The sequence below is a fragment of the Polypterus senegalus genome, chromosome 1 (assembly GCF_016835505.1).
Source record: "Polypterus senegalus isolate Bchr_013 chromosome 1, ASM1683550v1, whole genome shotgun sequence".
Taxonomy (NCBI): domain Eukaryota; kingdom Metazoa; phylum Chordata; class Cladistia; order Polypteriformes; family Polypteridae; genus Polypterus; species Polypterus senegalus.
The window spans coordinates 162,922,484-162,941,777 of NC_053154.1; the positions used below are offsets into that span (position 1 = coordinate 162,922,484).

Here is a 19,294-nt window from a genome sequence, read left to right on the forward strand (position 1 = left end):
TAATGACCCCATGTTCTACATATAAAGCACTCTTAAACACTGACCATGTACATGCTCACTGCCTTCTTCAATTACTTCAAGTAAATGCTATCAGAGCATAAGAACATCTTACAGAATTTCCAGCTCACCTCTTGAAGCTGAATCTCTGATTTTATACCATCGTCCTTTATTACCAGTCCTGGGGTTAAAGTAGACAGTACTATTTTGTGGAACTTTCCACCTGGGTTTGCCTGTGGTACCATTGGTCAAGATGTTCAAATGACGTTAGAAAGGACAAGTATTCTATTTGGTTACTTGCTTTCATTTGTTACTCCTGTGTTTAATTTACAATGAACAGTTTTCTAAATAATATTGAAATTATATATTAAGATTATGTGTTGAGTCATTCTTTGTTAATAATTACACAGCAAGATATTTGCAACACTTCTCTTAGATTTATTTTGCATTTCAGTTGTCCTATAATCAATATTTCTATCTCTAGTTTATCATTATTATATTCCTCTTACTTTGTAAAATGCTTTGTGGCTATGTTCTCTGTGAAATGTATTATGAAATGAACATGCACCAATGGACTTAAAGAACCTAAAAAGTCACACTCAGTTTTTTATTGGAGGCTCTTCTTTCAGGGTGAAAACAATAACAATAACATAAAAAGTACCATCACGTGACAAAACAATTATGTCGTCTTAGCTTTGCAGTAGTTTTAGCATCAAGTCCCACTCTTGGTAGCAAAAGCATTGCACTATGATAAGCATTATTTTACAATTTCCACATGTGCACCACAAATCACAAGCTGTTCTGAGTTTCATATGTATGCAGGCTGTAGATCTCATATGTTTGTATCTTCAGAAGCATCTAATCAAGTAAGATTTAGTAACAAATCTCCGTCTTCATAGTCAAAAATATCAATGGGATAAAATAACAGCTTGTTCATAAATAATCTGAAAAATTAACATTTCTAGGAAAAAAGTATAACCTGCTTGTTCAAATCAATTAACCACAACCATGAGGGTAAAGGTTATATCTTATTTTTATGGGAAGTAATGTGGATAGCTGGAGTTCATGTATGTATTGCTAATTTTTATTACTGGTTATTGTGCTTATGTCTGTGCATGTGGGATAGCATAAAATATATGTCTGGCAGGCACGTTGTGAATTTTAGTGTACTTGTGTTGCTGGCTGGCTGGGTTTGGTACTGGTCATTTTAACACCAATGTGCTTTTCACTGGAAATGAAGTACTACTACTACTGCTCCTACTACTATCACTACAATTACTAGTACTATTATTACTACTTTATAATGGCGGTGTTTCATCAAAAAAATAATATTTTTCTAAAACATTATGGATATGCAATATTATGATATGCTATCTTGAGACATGAATCAATATTCAGAAACATTCCCATCTTTGATACAAAAGTTCTAATGCTTTAGCTTCACCTTTCTGATACCTCATTAACCCACACTTTAAGCCACTTGGGGAGGCTTTTTATTTATAAATAATGCTTCAACTAACAATGCAGTGTTCTGGGGAAAATTAATGTATGCTAAGAAGATCAAAAAAATCCTTTAACTTTAAAAATGTCAATCCAGTCTTTAGTCTCTGGATAATCTTTCATTGTCACAGGAACCTAAATTGTATTTGTTTCTAAAATCACATATATTTTCTCTCATATACTTTCACACTAATATTAATTCCTGCATGTAGCATCGACAATTTGGAAAGTATAATATTCTGTTTAATAAGTCTTGATACAACTCCCAGAATCAGTCATAATCTGTGCATCCAGGTTAAGGAAATAAAATGATTTATTATGTTATGTATTGTTATGTTATGTTATGTGTGAGTGTCTAGTTAAATGACTGTTACATTGGACAGTAAGCTTCAATAACTGCATATAAAAAATAGTGCACTAAGGTGGCATGTATATATGCAGAGAGAAGGATAAATAAAGCTTAGATATCATGATGTGGCTTCTTAGTATGATAGGGTCTACCACAGGAAGAAACACAGAGTAATACTATCATATAACAAAAACAGTTTTACAAGTGTGTTTTAATATTTACATCTTGATTAAAATATTTAATTTTAATAAGCTTAAAGAAGCATACCAGTTACAAAAAATGGCTTAGTTTCTTACTCTGAAAACAATTAGAGACATTGTAATATTATTTTAAAACAGGGTGACTGTATACAAAATGGTACATGAGCTATGGGCTTCAAGCTCACTCAATAAGACACTGATCAAGTAAATGCTTAATTGTAACGCTAATGCTAAATATATTGTTTTAATGCTGTAAGTGATTCTGCAGTCTGCACTCACCTTGTCAGAGCAAGTGTTGTCATCCGGCCCTCCTCCAATTACAAAAAGTTTGTTGACACAGCTGGCCACAGCAGGAGAACTCACAGCTTCCTTCAGAGGAGCCACCTCTGTCCAGCGATTTGAGAACGAATCGTAGCATTCAACGCTGCTCAAACGGTTCTGACCATCATAACCTCCAACCACATAAACCTAAAAGCAAATAGAGAATAAACTTTAAGAATAGTTATTTAACTGGACACGCACTGCAAAATTATAGTTCTATTTAAGTTTGAATTTTTCTGAAAATGCGTAAGGTGAAGGATCAGGATTGATCATAAAATTGTTGTATATTTTTTTTATTGATAGACTTTTATACAACAATTAGGCGGACCCGCCTTTTAAGGCGACCGACTTTTAAGTTGACCACTTCTTAAGGCAATTCAATATGTAGATCAATTTGATATTTTATACAAACTCATTAATTTGGTTATATTGCATTTGAGCGGTATTACTTTAATACTCGTAATTTCTGTTATTTTTGTGATGAAATTTAAACTTTTTTTCTATATTGAAGTCGCCCTTTTGATCCCCCTTATATTTACTACGCGGTGAGGCATTTGTACTCCATCAATATTAATTATTTCCAGAGACATAATTTTGTCTATTTTTCCAGCGCATCGCGCACAAAAGCATGGGAATGATGGGAGCACCAGAACTCTGCTCACATTATGTCGCTTCATACTGCAAGCTGCAAGTAGTAAGTGTGATAAGCGGAATACCGCTACGCTTTCCACTCACGGGACGGAAGGACAATCCCGACCGCTTTTATATAGTAAGAAAGAAGAAGAAGATATCCCACAGTCTGGAGTAGAAAATCATCTTTTACCTGGAAAAACGAAACTACAAATCCCATCGTGCATTGCAAAATGGACGGGGCGTGTGTGAAACTCCACGCCTGCGTAGCACTCACGGGACGGAAGGACAATCCCGACCGCTTTTATATAGAAGGATGGATACAAGTCTTTGATCCATTAAACCGTATGTGTTTGTGTGTCTTCATTAGGTAATAAGCACCAACATCAAATCCAAGACATTAATCTAGAATTAAAGAAAAAATTAAAAATGACCAGCATTATAATTTCATTTAACAATATAATGTACTTCTTATAATTAAAATATTGTATGGTTATATAATAAAAGAATGATATAAGAGTATTGTTTAGGATTAGGATTAGGTAGACTATTATCCATTTAGCACAGGGGTCCTCAATCACGGTCCTGGAGAGCCGCAGTGGCTGCAGGTTTTTGCTCCAACCCAGTTGCTTAATAAAAAGCACTTATTGCTAAAGTAACACTTCTGCTTCACTTTAGTGATTTTGAGCCCTTATTGCTTAATTTTGTCTTAAACAGCTATTTTAATTGCTCCTTATTATCAATAACATGCAAATGACAAGAGAGAGCAGTATTTCTCCATTTAGCTTATTTACATTTACACCTGTGTGTATTTATCTGCACTATTGGGTTTAATTAAATACTTGGAAGAAAAATGAAGAGAAAAAAGTGAAGGACTGAGAATTACTCGTCCATTTTAGCCTTCAAATCATTTGCATGATAGAAAGGGAAAGAAAATCTAGGATATGAGAATGACCTGACATAGCAGAGTTAATTTAATTTCATAGCTTGTTAGTGCTTTATTGGCAAGAATTGCTTTCTAATTAAGCAACCAGGTCAGAACAAAAACCTGCAGCCACTGCGGCTCTCCAGGACTGGGATTGAGGATCCCTGATTTAGCAGCATCCCTATAAGTAACATAATTTGCAATGTTTATAGCTATAGGAATAAAAGAGTTCTTAAACATATTGCTCTTTACCTTTGGAAACCTGAACCTACAACCTGATGGCAACAGCTGGAATTCAGAGAAAAGAGGATGGCTACTGTCTGACAGAATTGAGATGGCTTTCTTTCTAACCTGTTTACAATACATTTCAGTGATAGAGGTCTGCTGTAAACCAATAATTTTACAGCAAATTTTAATAATGTTATTAAGATGATTTATATTCTTGTTGCTGAGATTGCCAAATCAACATGAAAGCAAGTGTAACAATGGACTCAATAAAGTGCTTATAAAAAAAGTGTTATTATGGTTTTGTTCACTTTAAAACAGCTGAGTTTCCTAAAAAAATAAAAGTTATGACTGCCCTTTTTTTACAGATTTGCACTGTGTTAAGATCAAAGTTTAGTTTATTGTCAATTATTGTTCCCAGATATTTGTAGTGCTCTAAAGTCTCCACTGTCTGCCCTTTAATTAAAGTTGACACAGTGGATGGTGGAAAGCACCTGAAAACTACAACCATATCTTTTGTCTTAGAAATATTTAGTTGTAAATTGGAGCAATCTCACATTGTACAAAATCATTGACAATAGGTCCATAGCTGTCTTCCTTATCTTGATGAAGAATAACAATGATAGAGTTTTCTGCACATTTCAGGATATGTCTATCCTTGTGTAAACATCTGCAGCCATTAGTATATAGGATAAATAAAAGAGGAGATAAACAGCAACCTTGGGGAGTGCCCCACAGTTGTACTTAGGCTATCAGAGAAACAACCATTGACACTCTTTGTGTTCTGTTTGTTAAAAAGTCCATAATCCACCCCACCAAGTTAGGGTCCAAAGAGAACTGATCAATCAGTTTCTAAACTAAAATTGGTATTTTAACATGTGGTATTATTATAAAAATTATTTACAGTGTTTAACTAAATGATACCTGAAACCAAGAAATTTAAAAACTCATTTTACATGTTATTCCAACAAGGAACAGTATTTTAATATGAAAGTTGATAGGTTTAATTAGAAGACACTAACTACATAATCTGATAATAGAGGCCACTTTCTTTAATATGTTTTACACCAGAATCACTCTAGTCAATACATATTTGGCTTTTGCTGTTGCTGAAACTTGTTAAGTACTTTCTTATGACCATTTATTTGCTCAAATTATATTGTACTCTATTTCTTCAATTCATTTGTACTATAAAAAATGTTCAAACTAAATGCACAGAGCAACATTGAGCTTTAATCCTATTGACCATGCAGCCTGCCTAAAATGTTAATTTATTCATTCATTTTCAAAATCTGCTTATATCTATACAGGGTTAAGAAAATCAGAATGACAGCCAAAGACATGAGCCAACCTAGCACAGAATGACAGCCAACGCAAGATACACTCCCTCACATGCTCAAACTCACTCATACCTACCAATTTAGGGACACAACCAATCCTAGCCTGTATATATTTGTAATGTTTAACAAATCCCAAAACATGGTAAGAGTGTGCATATCCACGGAGATAATAGTCATGCTGAACTTTGAAACCTGAATCGTTGTCTTGTGAAGTAAAAGCACTACACACTCTGTATCCCATGCTTAAAAAAAAATCCAAGAATTTCAGAATTGATTTCAGAAAACAAAAATGATGTAATTAAATCATAGATAACCCAAATGTTCTTTTGATATCTTTTTGTACAACTTAATTTAGAGACATATAGAAACTGCACTCAAGCTTAAGAGGGGAATTGACATTGGGCATCCCCTGCACAGTGCATTTGAGAGGCATATCTGCTTTTAATGCTCATATGTAAACCAGCTTGTTTCATCACCAACTGATAGAGATATATATATATATCTCTATATATAATCTTCATTTGGATCTTGATCTTTGTTTGTCCGCGAATGAATTAGAAGAAGAAGCACTAGATGGCAGTAGAGAGACAGCTAAAACATAGGCATTGCATTAAGAATCTCCCACAGGCTTATACTACTGAAGACTGTAGTACTCCAGTCACACCTCAAAACACAGACATTCAAACTAAACAAATTGTTGTGCTTTAAATTAACTAAAGAGATCTTCATTTAGATCTTGATCTTTGTTGGGATACCTATGTGTCCCCCTTTTATAACCATTGCTCCGTGTATATTGCCTTACTCTTTGGATTGCCAAAAAGCAACCTGCGAGATTGGAGAAAGGTTGAGAAGACATCGTGAGAGGAAACGATAGGCATCGTGAAAACGAGATGGACTGTGAACGGACAGAAGCAGAAATGCTCTCACACCACCACATAATTACTATTCGGACAGTGTTTCTGAGTAGGCCATTCCTATCAAATCAATGTCCAAGGGTTTTCTTTTGTAATTTTGTTTCCCTTATAAAAAATCATAATGCTGTGCGACGAAGGGCCCAGTGTACGACTGGCAGCCGCATTTACACAGGGAGCCCTTCACAGACAACTTTAACATGCGCAACGTAGTTGGGCGCACATGGCTAATATTTTATACATTGTTTAATAGCATATTACAAGCATTAGTGTAAAGATGGCATAATGAGAGATTAAATCATTTAGTAAGAGCTCAAAAGGAAAGCAACAATATAACCAAATAGAAGCAAACTGTGCCAAGGTCGAAATTTGCACACCCCATATGCCATATGCAAGGTTTCATATTGCAAACATGAGTAGATAGTTTGTGTAAGTCATAAATGAAAAAAACTGAAGGTTATTAACTTTACTTCTGTTTATTAAAACAAAATTGTCTTTAGTCTGACTAATTTTCAGGTGAGTTACACTATAAAAAAATATACCACAAAAATTATTGGTGCTAAACGCAGTGGCGTAGCTAGGGGTGGCCCACCCTGGGTGGCACATTTTTGGGGACGGCATTATTGGCTAAAAGGCTCAGTACAATTCGTGTGTAAGCAGCAGGGTTTGGAAAAATATCACTCAATTCTCTGATTTTTATCCACAAATGCTTCAAAAATAACTTTCAGACTGTCCTTCTGTGACGGCATCAGACACAGCTGTTGAAATTTATGAGGCAATAACAAAAATAAACATAAACATTACACCGGTAATACTTTTTAGGAAGATAAACAACTAATTTACAATTTATAATTTAATTTCGGTATCAATCTGAATGCATTCTTGCTCTGCGCAGAAAACATCCCCACCTATCACTTGTACACTACACTGGTTCTGGTTTTCACAGCGTAATTATATTAAACTAATAATTAGAACATGGCTTATCAGTGCGTCTATACTATACTCTTGTCTAGTTGATGCTTATAAATAATTATATGTGAAAAATTATTGCTGTTTCTCTATATATGAATAAATCCACGCAAAATTTATCTTAATTTTTCTCTATATGTCATTTTAATTTTATACTTAAATAAGTTAACATATTCAGATATGTTAGAGGGTGGCAAATTGAAGCACCGCCCCACCCAGAGTAGCACGAACTCTAGCTACGCCACTGGTTAAACATAGCATTACCTAGCAATACTGTTGACCGGCACATAACTTGCTGCATCCAATATGAACATTCCACCCCACTTAACCTGCAGGCACAGAAAAACTATCTACTTTGCCTACAACAATTTTTATTTTATCAACTTAGCATTGCATGCTGTGGGCAGTGTAAAAATTTTGTGCAATGATTTCAAGATCTTATTTAAAATGTGTTTCCTAGACTAGTTTCATGTAGACCAACTACTATTTCAAATTGCACTTCACAGAAACAAGAGGTAAGCTTGAAAATAGACGCAGATACCTCTATTTGGCTTATAACAAAACAAATACTTTACAGTGATCTATGACATCAAAAGAAAGTAATGATATAATCACATGCATTTAAAAAAAAATGTTGAAACAGCAGCTGCACTCTGTGGTCCTCCACCTATTATTAAGTATAATAGTGCATTTCTCTATGGTGCTTTTTATTAAACTTTGTTTGGTTTCAAAGGATTGCAGTATTTTTTGTTTGCTTCATTTCTGAGAACAAAAGAAAATGCCATTGGCTTAACCTGCCAAAAGCTTAACAGACATCACTGACAGTCATCAGCAGAGTTAGAGTTGTTGGAAAATCTTAACTTTCTTTTAATGATTTTCTAAAGAAAGGTACAATAATGCCAATTGGGTTTATTTACACAGCAAACACATGATAACATAGTAAAGCAGACATCTGGATTAACTATCCTACTCCCATTTTAACTGGGTCAGACAAACAAGCTCATGAAGAGAACACCAGAGTTGTTTGTAATAGAATAGGTAGTTGATTTGTTTTTTTCCAATAGTTTATCCTGTTAATACCTGCATACTAACTTCATAATCAGACACCTCTGTACCCACACTTCACAAGAGGCACTTGAATTTACAGGCATATTTTTGAAAGAAACCATTCTTCAAAATAAATGTCTTTTGCATTAAGATTAACTATTTTCTTGTAAAGACATGCCCAGCCACTCCTGTTATGTGCCTGTTTTGATAACTGATGAAATGCAGATATCTGGAAAGAGCACATTTAACTTCCAATGGTGAGCATTAATTATCTTTATTATGCATATTTTTTCTTTCAAAAACAAAAGATAAGGAACTAGCTCTATTTAAACAGCAATTTCTGTGCACTCACTGCCAGACAGGGGAAATTAAAGCCCTGTATCTGATGCCAACTGCATGGTTGACAAAAGGCACAGACTCGCTTGGTTTTGATTAATTTTTATTTAGAGAAATGTGGGGTATGGTGATGATTTATTTTGCATATAGCTGTTGCTTGCTCAGTTATTATTGCCATAATGTTGAGTCTTGAATGCAGTTCTTGTTTTGTAGATTAATTGTTTAAAAACATGATTAAGTCTAAGTAGTAATTTTAAAGCAATTTATAATGAAGGACTGTCTTGTTAGCAAGTTACTCCGACTTTCTAAAGAACGGGCTTTCTCAGACACTTGAATTAAGCTTTCTCTTATTTGGCTATATACTTTACATGTACTACCATTGAGATCTGAGATCCAAAAAATAAATAAAAATTTTTAGGCTGAAATGCACTAGCCAAAGGAATTTCAAAATGTACAAAAATACTCTAATAAAAGATAAGGGAAGCAAATTTCATCGGACACAAGATGACACAGGTCTCTCAGTAATTCATTTTGGCACACACTTTCTAAGTAATCTTCTAACTGCTTGAATATATGAGCAATGAGTATAGTCATATTAACCTTACGGTAATCATTTTTTGCCATTGTTAATTTACACTAAATCACAACTGACTACTGCTAAATTAGATTCATGGACCACAGGCACCAGAGACTATTCAAGAAGCACTGGACACAAGTCTGGAACTAACACAGGCTACTGTAAAACACAAACACACAAAGAACACAATTCAGAGAAAATAAAAATGTATGCAAATGGTATTAGAATTTTTCCCACTTGTGATGTCTCACCATCCTACTTCACTGTGCACATGTCCATATCCAGTATAGTAAGTGTTTTGTGGGAAATGCAAGGATGCTGTTGATTTCCTTCTTAATTTGTCCAAAAAGCAATGAAAGATATATACTGTATTTTGTGTAAAAATAAAAAGCAAACTAAGCACATTAACGGTGTATAACATTGAGTGGAAGTCCATTGTAAGGAAACACTAATACAAACACTAACTGAATAATGTGCCAGTTTAGATTTACTACTTAACCTAAAATGGAAAAGAGATACAATACAAAAATGACTACATTATTATTATTATTTTTATTGTTGTTGTTATTACTGCTACTACTAACACACAGCTCTTTGGGATAGAAAAGGAAAACTCAAGTGACATAAACACCCTGAGAACAGAAGACTCCACACAACCAGTGACTGGGCTGGAACTGAAACCTAGACATTTGAATTAACCAAAGAAATCTAAAGGCTGCAAATGGTTTCTACATAAATGCAACTGTATGGCTTATAACACCAAAAGACGATTTGAGATCCATTGATATACTGTATCCAGATTTTTTAACTGCTTCATTCCACATAAAAACATTGAAACAATTTAAAAATTCAAGCTGTTTTGAATATCTTCGTAGTAATTTATACTATTTCATATCACCTCAGCAGGCTGGGTGAAACAGCAACTAATGTACAATAACAAAAGCTTGTTTTTTTTTTGATCAACAGTCTACCAAAAGATTAGTTTTTCAATGGGAGTGTCACCATGTTGACAAGAAACAGCCTTTAAATTAAAACTTGCTAAGCATGAACTGAACTGAATTCTATAAACAAATTATGCAGACATTATCCCATTGACTTCAAAGGTAAAAAAAGCTTATGATAATAATCTTTCAGTTGATCAATACTGGCCCAATGACAAATCTGTTTAAAAAGAGACAAGACTAACCTTGCTTCAGGCAAGTCTATTTTGATATGATAAAAGCTTTGACAAACATACTGAAGGAAATTTTATATAGATGACTGAAAAATTAGACCTCAGATGAGGAGCTGTATAATGTGCCTGTCCAAAAATTCAAACAGGCAGACAGATTAACTTACTGTATGTGCATGTTTCAGAGACCCAGACATAAAAATGTGATATATAGGATAAGAATGGGCATCCCGGCCAGGAGAGAATGAGAGAAGAGAATGGATTATTACCTGAACAAGTGGCCCGAGAGGAATGACGGATGGATTGGCTGGCTGGACAAAAAGATAACTTTGTGCCCAGCTAGTATAAAATAATGGATGGACCAGCAGAAGCCAGAACTTGGGAGCAGTTTCATCTCCAATACAGCAGGTAGCAGTGGTCCTCATGCGGCAGCCCAGTCAGGACACCTGCAGTGGTGCTTGGGAGTTTGAGTCCAGAATTGTAGACCTGTTGGGGTCCCTGGGTGTCGATAAGGGTTCCATGACAACTCCCCACATCAGTCAATTCCCCACATTCCCAACTCCCCACAATTACAATTCCCCACATCACAATTCCCCACATTGCAATTCCCCACATTGCAATTCCCCACTTCCACAACTCCCCACATTGGGATAATATTTATTATAACCATAGACTAATGTACTATATAAGACAGTCCATATAATGATACAAAAGCGTGCCCTCCGTTTCCCCACATCGAGCATTATTTTATTTAAAACGCTACTTGTTAATAAATATGTAAAAATACATTATCCAAGCATGCATTTTTATATACAATTTGCCTTTTAAAAATTTGAAACAGGTAAGTTGAATTCTATTATTTTTTGAATCTTTCTTAAAACATGCTAAAAGCGTAACATTTTTGATTTTTATCTTTTTTTAAATTACCAAAATTAAAGTTCTCAAAAATAATAGACTTTACTTATGGTGTAAAAATAAAAACACGAAATAAATCAAATAAAATTCTTCTCGCGCCTTACAACGTATCTACGTGCTCCGCGTCGCGCGCACCAGACCACAGCCAAAAAGGAAGAAGTATTGAGGCTGTCCAAGGGTATGCCAATCAACAGGATAAGATTAAGTATTTGAGAAAATTGGCCAACATGCAGTTTCCAAAGTAACCTTTGTGTTTAGTAGTTTCTGTGTACTTTAGTCATTCTTGTCAATTATTAATAGTTTTTGTACTGTACATTTAGTTTAATGATTTTTCTTTTATTAGATAAACCTGTACAGTGGAATTATTAGCAAATGGAATAGGACCTTATCTAATTCATTATTTTGTACCAAGCATATTTTGTATTAAACTCATTTGTTCATTTGTGTATATCAGTTACTTGTATTTTGTAATCAGTAATGCATTTCAATAAATTGTCATGAAATAAAACTTTTGGAGATTAATTACTACTATTTGCATTTTAGAATTCCTTCATTATATTATTAATTCAGTGCACTCCATATTATCCCAATGTGGGGAGTTGTGGAAGTGGGGAATTGCAATGTGGGGAATTGCAATGTGGGAATTGTGATGTGGGGAATTGTAATTGTGGGGAGTTGGGAATGTGGGGAATTGACTGATGTGGGAATTGTCTGGCCACCGTCGATAAGAGTGTGCTGCTGGGGAGGACCTCCCTACTTTCTTTACGGCCCAGAAGTGCTTCTAGGGAGACACAGCCTAGCACTAAGAGCATTCTCAGGTCCTGCTTAAAAGGTGAGCCCACTGCCTCACATCAATGAGTCAGATTTTGGAGGCCATGGGTAACAGTCAACTGAATGAGAAAGGAGGAAGAATTGTATAAGTATTGTGTATTTTGGCTGATTTCTAGAAGGTGCTTTGGATACGTGTTTTGCAGTGAATTAAATATCCTTTATTTTATTGTAGTACTGTGTGGTGTATTGCTGTGTCTGTGGTTTGGGGCTCCCTGGCGCAGATATACAAACAACAAATTAACAAAGCAAATCCAAACCTGCACATACCTAGATTTCACATTTTCTTAATAGAGAAGACAACTGAAAGTTCCTAATTCTGTCTCCTGTTCCTTCACAGTTGTGAATTACAGCTCTACAAGGCTGGAGGAAATAACACTAAATCCTAGCTATAATCCCAAAATGGTGCTGCTTGGAGACAAAATAATGAGATGGAAATGTGGTTTGCTAATTTAAAAAAATGAAGGAGTAAAATGTGTGCTATATGTATGAGAAAATAAGTGTAAAAATCTCAGATAATAAAGTATATTAGTGTAGAAACATGCTAGACGTAAAGTATCTAATATCAAAGTAAATTAGACAAAATAATTATGACAATAATCCATTTATCTTCCAGACTAATTTTCTGCAGTATTGATTTGCAAGGAAAAAATAATTAAACTGTGTAAAAGATCAAATTAGAAAAAAGGTACTGGTTATTTACTGTATAAGCATGAAGCCAACTGCATTTAGATATTCAGTCATCACAGCCTGCCTGGAATGAAAAAATACCATATGCTCTTGCTCTGGCTTCAGTAGACACAATAAGCCAGGTCACAGTATTTCATTGTAAGCTAAATACCCATTCTGACAACAATCAAATATAAGTATTTTGAGTGAGTTTCTCCTTTAAGAGATATCTTTTACTTTTGTAAAACAGAGAAGAGTCCTTTTTTCTATTTCCTGAGTTTGTCAGTCAGGTTAATGCTTTGGCAACTGTTTGCTCCTTCATAGTTAGGGATGCTAATGACACCAATTTTTATCTTGTTAACTACTTAAAATTTAAACAATGGGACATTGCATGGATTGCACATATTAAGAATTTCAGACAATATTCAGAACTTTTTCAAACCAAATAATTTAGTCAGCTGTAATCATTCTTAGGCTCTGTAAGTGACTACTTAGATTTAAGATTTATCAGCTTTTCAGTAAGTGTTATAGGGTGTTATATTTTTAACTTAAATACAGTATATAATTTTTTTGATCAGTTTGTTAACATGGGTTTCCAATTAATGTGAATAATACACTGTTTAATCAGTTTTAAAACTTTAATTAATTAAATAATAATAAAATAATTGTTTTCCTATTCCTTTGTCACACATGCAATCAAGGATCTCAAGCATTGCTATGATTCAAGATTGCAGTACAATGAAAAAGGTTAAAATAATAAAAAATATTTAAATAATATTTTGCTGTCACCTGTACTATTTCTATGAGATTTTTTTACCATTAATCCATCATGATCATTTCCACCAACCAACCCAAACTAGATTCACAACAAAATTAGATAGTGAAAATAAACAATGAACTGTTGAAATGAGGAAGGAGGACAAAAACCAGTCAGCTGTTTTTCTACCTGTAGATCAGGATACTTCCTGGAGGCATTATGCAAATATATTGCTACATGCTGCACATTTCGCTCTGTACTGATGTTTACCATTCTGCAGATACTGCTTAGCTAAAAGGTGAACTAATAAAAGTGGTTATATTGTTTAATAATTGTAGTATTACAGTTTTGGGTGACTTCTGAACAAAGCGCAATCTGTCAAATACAGCTAGTTCTAGATAAGCCTTACTGTTTGAACTTCCTTGGAACAGAAGCCATTCTTGACAGAGATACATTTTATTAGACCTTGCCAGTTTATAAAAGTGCAGTGCCAAAGGAAAACAGGGGGCACACGGCTGCTTAAGCAAGCAACAAATAAAAGTACTTTATATCCTCACAAATTCTTCTTCCTTAATCTAGGGACCTAAAATGTTCATTGTTAAAGGAGCTATGTGCAATACATATAGTTTTATTGACAAAATGGTTATGTTTTTAGGATCACTTAGAATTAGGAAAGACAATGTAAAAGAGGAGTCAAGTTTCTGCTTTGATATGATTTATTTAAAAAAACAATGTATTTAATAAAATGGACTAATTCAACTACCAGAAAGTTGAGAAGAGTGTGTGTTTTTGATATACAACCCAAGGCCAATGATATGTTGTAGCAAGATTCTACATGTTATGTCATTTGCGCAAGTTATCTGTTTCCAGTCAAACGCATTCTTTAATTGAGGCCATCTTTTAGCATCACATTTCTCAAGAACAACAAGTTGAATAATGTTCCCCACTACAGTAAAAAATAATAACATGATATAAAGTATATTTCTTTATAATTTCATAGTGCCTAGTAATGGTCTGGTGTTCCTTCCCAGATTCTACTTTGCCCTTGTTGTTGCTGGTGTAAATTTCAAATTCAAGTACATATGAGGAATACAGTAGTCCCTCTGTATCCACGACGGATTGGTTCTAGGATCCCCTGCAGATGCCAACATTTGTGGATGCTTGAGTCCCTTATGTGAAATGGGGTAGTATTTGTATATAACCTACACACATCTTCCCATATACTTTAAATTTATGGCGGAGTGGTGGCTCTGAGGCTAATGATCTGCGCTGGTGTCCCGTAGGTTGCCGGTTCAAACCCCTGTCACTGTCAAAAGAGATCCTACTCTGCTGGGCCCTTGAGCAAGGCTCTTAACCTTTAATTGCTCCAGGGGCGCTGTACAATGGCTGACCCTGCGCTCTGACAAATTTCTAATACGAGAAATTGTATAAGGCAAAATAAATAAAAAATCATCTCTGTATTACTTGTAATACCCAAAACAATGTAAATAGTTGATACTGTATTGTTCAGGTAATAATAACAAGGAAAAAAGTATGTATGTGTTCAGTACAGACAAAACCATGTTATGACATCTAATTACACAGTACATGTCAGCAATAGCATAACATTTTCTTTCTTTCAACACTTACAGATTGCTTTTGGTTAATGACCTGAAAGAGAAATACATAGAATAAAACAGAACATTTAAAATACAAGAACATATAGAAAATATAATTATAAATTGAAAAAATATAATATACAAGTTCATTCTCTCTCTCTCTCTATTTCACACTGCACACAACACAAGAAGTGAACAAACAAAACATGAGGCGAGGTAATGCTCAAACAAGTGCTAGAGAGAGACTGAGGAACTGTGAAATGGCAGAAAGCTAAAGCAGTGTATGCCTGCATATCACTTCATTGGCGTGGATTCATCATAGGCATGCAGCAAAGTTTAGATTTTTGTAACTTTCTGGCTTTTTTTTTCTTTAATAATTTTAAAATGCAGTTGATTGAATGTACAGATTCAGAATCCATGGATATGAAGAGCTAACAATATGCAAATACAGAAAATGAATGAATGTTTTTTTTGTTTTTTTCGTTCATCTAACTTAACTATACTCATCTCATTTTGAGTCCACTGATGGCAGCAGTGGTAAAAGGCATATAGAGCTAACCATTTTTCTCTATCCCCAAGCAATCGTTTTTAGATTTTCCTGGGGAATTTGCAGCCACTCCCAACCCAATGACGAGGTATAATCTGTCATAGCATGTTCTGGGTCATGACCTTAGTTTTTGTTGCTCCTGACACAAGCTTCATAGGTTGCCCATATTTCCATAACTAGCTCTTTCAAGATCCAGATCAGCAAAAACACTACTACTCCAAGTTCTAACAAATAATAACATGAGTAATTTATAAATTGATAGATATTTTGAGGTGTCCTTTCCTGAAAGTGAAGACAAAATAAAACGGCATCTGAAGAATGTTAAACATTTTTCAAATGAGAAGCAAAACAAAATCAAAACAGCATCAATATTTAACAATTGCGGAGGTATCTACAAACACATGACTCTTCACTCTTCATGTTGCAACAAGAAATTTCTTTATGTCACTGAAAATTCTCTCCAATCTTTAATTATATATAATTGTACAAAAAAAAGTAAACAGGTATGAGCACTGGGATGATGGCTGACAGAAAGCTGCAACAAAGTGAAGCTGTTTATCAAGAGTTGCACTGGTAACTAAACCCACTTGGTTTTCCTGTGAGGCTTTATTTGATAATAATAAAGATTTTTGTATTGTTACCTGCAATCAAAATAATGGAAAAAACAATATCCTCACTATCTCACTAAGCTTTACTACTGAAATACTGCTGAAAGGTAAGCTTTTTTACATACATTACTGTACTCACTTGAGCAAGTTTATTAATCTAAAGCCATGGAATCTGCAAATAATTATGGAACCTTCAATCTGAAAATATTAAGCTTAGGGATATCTAGTTTCCATATTGTAAAAACATTAATTTAAAAAATTAGGACAAAACTCAGAAAATCGACAGTCTCACCAATTTAAGTTATTTATATAAAGATGTAATCTCAGTATGTTTAAACAAAACAAAGTCAAAGTACCATGCTGCTTGTCATTAACTATATTTTATATTTACCTATTATTTTATATTTCGAAAATAGATTTTATTTTTATTTGAATAATGTGATATACTGTATGTAAAGTTAAGATGAGTGCATTTATTTTCCTTTCTTTCTTTATCAATAATGCAACATGAATTGTGCAGAAGGATTTATGTTGAGTAGCCTGTGGTATAAGTGATGTACAGTATATGGTTTCCCAGTGAATATCGCTGTGCTTGGTCCACACAAGTCCTCAACAAGCCAATAATATAGGTGCCTAGGTTGCACATAAAGAATAATGGCACATGCCTTAGCATGAAATAGTTGGGAAAACACTACCATCTAAATAAAAAGACTGCCATGAGTGACACAGGCGCTAAAACTATTTCTGATGTAAATGGCACACAAGCACAAATCAAATTTGTTTTGGCCAAACTTGTGCTTTTTCTAATCCACAACAATATTTTTGTCATTAACTCAACAAATGCTTAGCTTGTATATTTAGTAATGTACATTTGACAAAAAACAGCAGCACTACATTCTACAGCCATTTGGTGATCTATGATGTTTTGGCCCAGCTACAAAAAGTGAAAGGCCTCTCATGTCAGCTCTACTCTGCAGACCTTTCATGCAATGTGTGGTACCGCTGGCCATTCCCTGGATACAATATTCACAAAGAATAACTTTGTACATTACTTATACATCTTAAAAAATATTTTCACATATTCTGAGTAACATCAGGCAAGCCCTTGGTGTTCAAAGACTCTAAATCAGAATAATGTGTGGGCTTGTTATATATCAAAAAGAAAAGATACTACAATTCCTCAAGTCAATCTTTAATATGTTTACTTTTGGATAACAAAATTTATGGTCTAAATAGTAATGAATTTTAAAAACTTTATTTTAAAGACAAAAAGACATACCTTTGGACAAAAAACAATAAGAATTAGTTAAGTATGCTTTGTGCTAATAATTACTAAACCAGAATTCACTAGGAGTATGGAAGGGTGGTATAACATACCTTGCCTAGAAGAACGGCCATTTTATGACGCCATCTTCCTTTGTTCAGGGAAGCCACCCGAATCCAGATATTGAGCTGCGAATTGTACATCCAAACATCTCGACTGTTGATACGCCCACCTTGAAAGAAAAATCATGCAATGAACCTTATGAATAAAGAGTGTATAATCTCTTAAGTAATACTTCACTTTGTCCTTTTATGTCTCCATGTTTGAGTAAGATTTTTTCCCTAGGCAGCCTGCTTTCAGCCTATATCCCAGAGACAGGCATAGCATGTTAGACTAAATGGCTATTCCAATTGTTAACTGTTGTTCACTCATATGAGAGGTATCACTTCATAAACCATTTCATTAAAAGTAATAAAATTACGTTTTTATTTATGTCAAATAAAACGTAAAACATCATGAATGACTATGAAATGTGGAAAAGAAAAAAATATGGACTGCTTTCATGTATCTGAAGAAATATTAGTTTTACCGTCAGAGCATCTGTAAGACAAAATGATTAATTCATATTACCAGACTAGGCCATTAAGTTCTCCTTGTACAGCCGTTTTACCTGCTGGCAGTATTGCACAGCTGGCTTAACTGCCAGATAACAAAAACGTTGGCCTACTTAAAACTGTTCTGCACATGATCATTTCAAAGACAACAAAAAATATTTTCCTAAATGCAAATTTACAAACTGCTTAAAATGAAAAAGCTCCCCCAAGCACAATTAAATCTTCAGATATGTTGACTTTGCATGAAACCAAGCAACTATATTGCATTTTACACCAATTGTTTTTTTTTCAGTGGACCCTGATACAATTTTATAAGTGCACCTACATTTCTGCTATTTAACATTCCTGAAAAAGTATGTAGGAGTTATGGATAAAACTGTCAGTTTGCACTGTTGTGGACATAAAGAACAGGACAAGCTATCAGAAAAGAATTAAGACAGAGTTCCTTTAATTTTTGTGGATCAGCAGTTGATACCTCAGATATGTTTAAACATATAACATAATCAAGGGGGCACATTCCTTGCATGCTTTTTTGCTAACTGAATGTTTCTGACAACTGTAGGTAGGTGCATAGTTAGAGCTGACATTATACATTATGGTGGTACAGAATCATACAATGACTGGACAGCACAAACAATGCCAGGTACAACAATAATCACCTTGTCAGTGAAATAACTGAGGTCATAAAAAAATCCCTGGGCTTTCTTTATAAAGAGTTGGGTGTACCCCGATGTCCAGGTTAAATTGCCCAGCATAGCAATGTCATTCTGGCTCCCTAATCACTCCCTGTCTCTAATTGGCAATCTCTCTCACCACTTTACCACCTAACAACTAATGTGTGGTGAGTGTACTGACGTAAAAAATGACTCTTGTTACATCATCCAAGTGGATGCCATACATTAGTGGTGGTTCAAATGGCTCCCCACTCACTAAAGTGCTTTGAGTTGTGAGAAAAGTGCTTTTTAAATGTAAATAATAACTATTATTTTCATTATT

At 34.4% G+C, this 19,294-nt stretch overlaps 1 protein-coding gene across 1 annotated transcript in view; it reads right to left on the minus strand.

Annotated features, from left to right (window-relative positions):
- The window catches only part of klhl24a (kelch-like family member 24a), a 66,667-nt gene that overhangs the window by 17,396 nt on the left and 29,977 nt on the right, over positions 1-19,294 (minus strand). The window contains exons 4-5 of the mRNA XM_039761729.1: positions 17,798-17,916; positions 2,326-2,514 (exon numbers count right to left, since the gene is read on the minus strand). Coding sequence (XP_039617663.1) covers positions 2,326-2,514; positions 17,798-17,916 — 308 coding nt within the window. The remainder of the gene's footprint in view (positions 1-2,325; positions 2,515-17,797; positions 17,917-19,294) is intronic.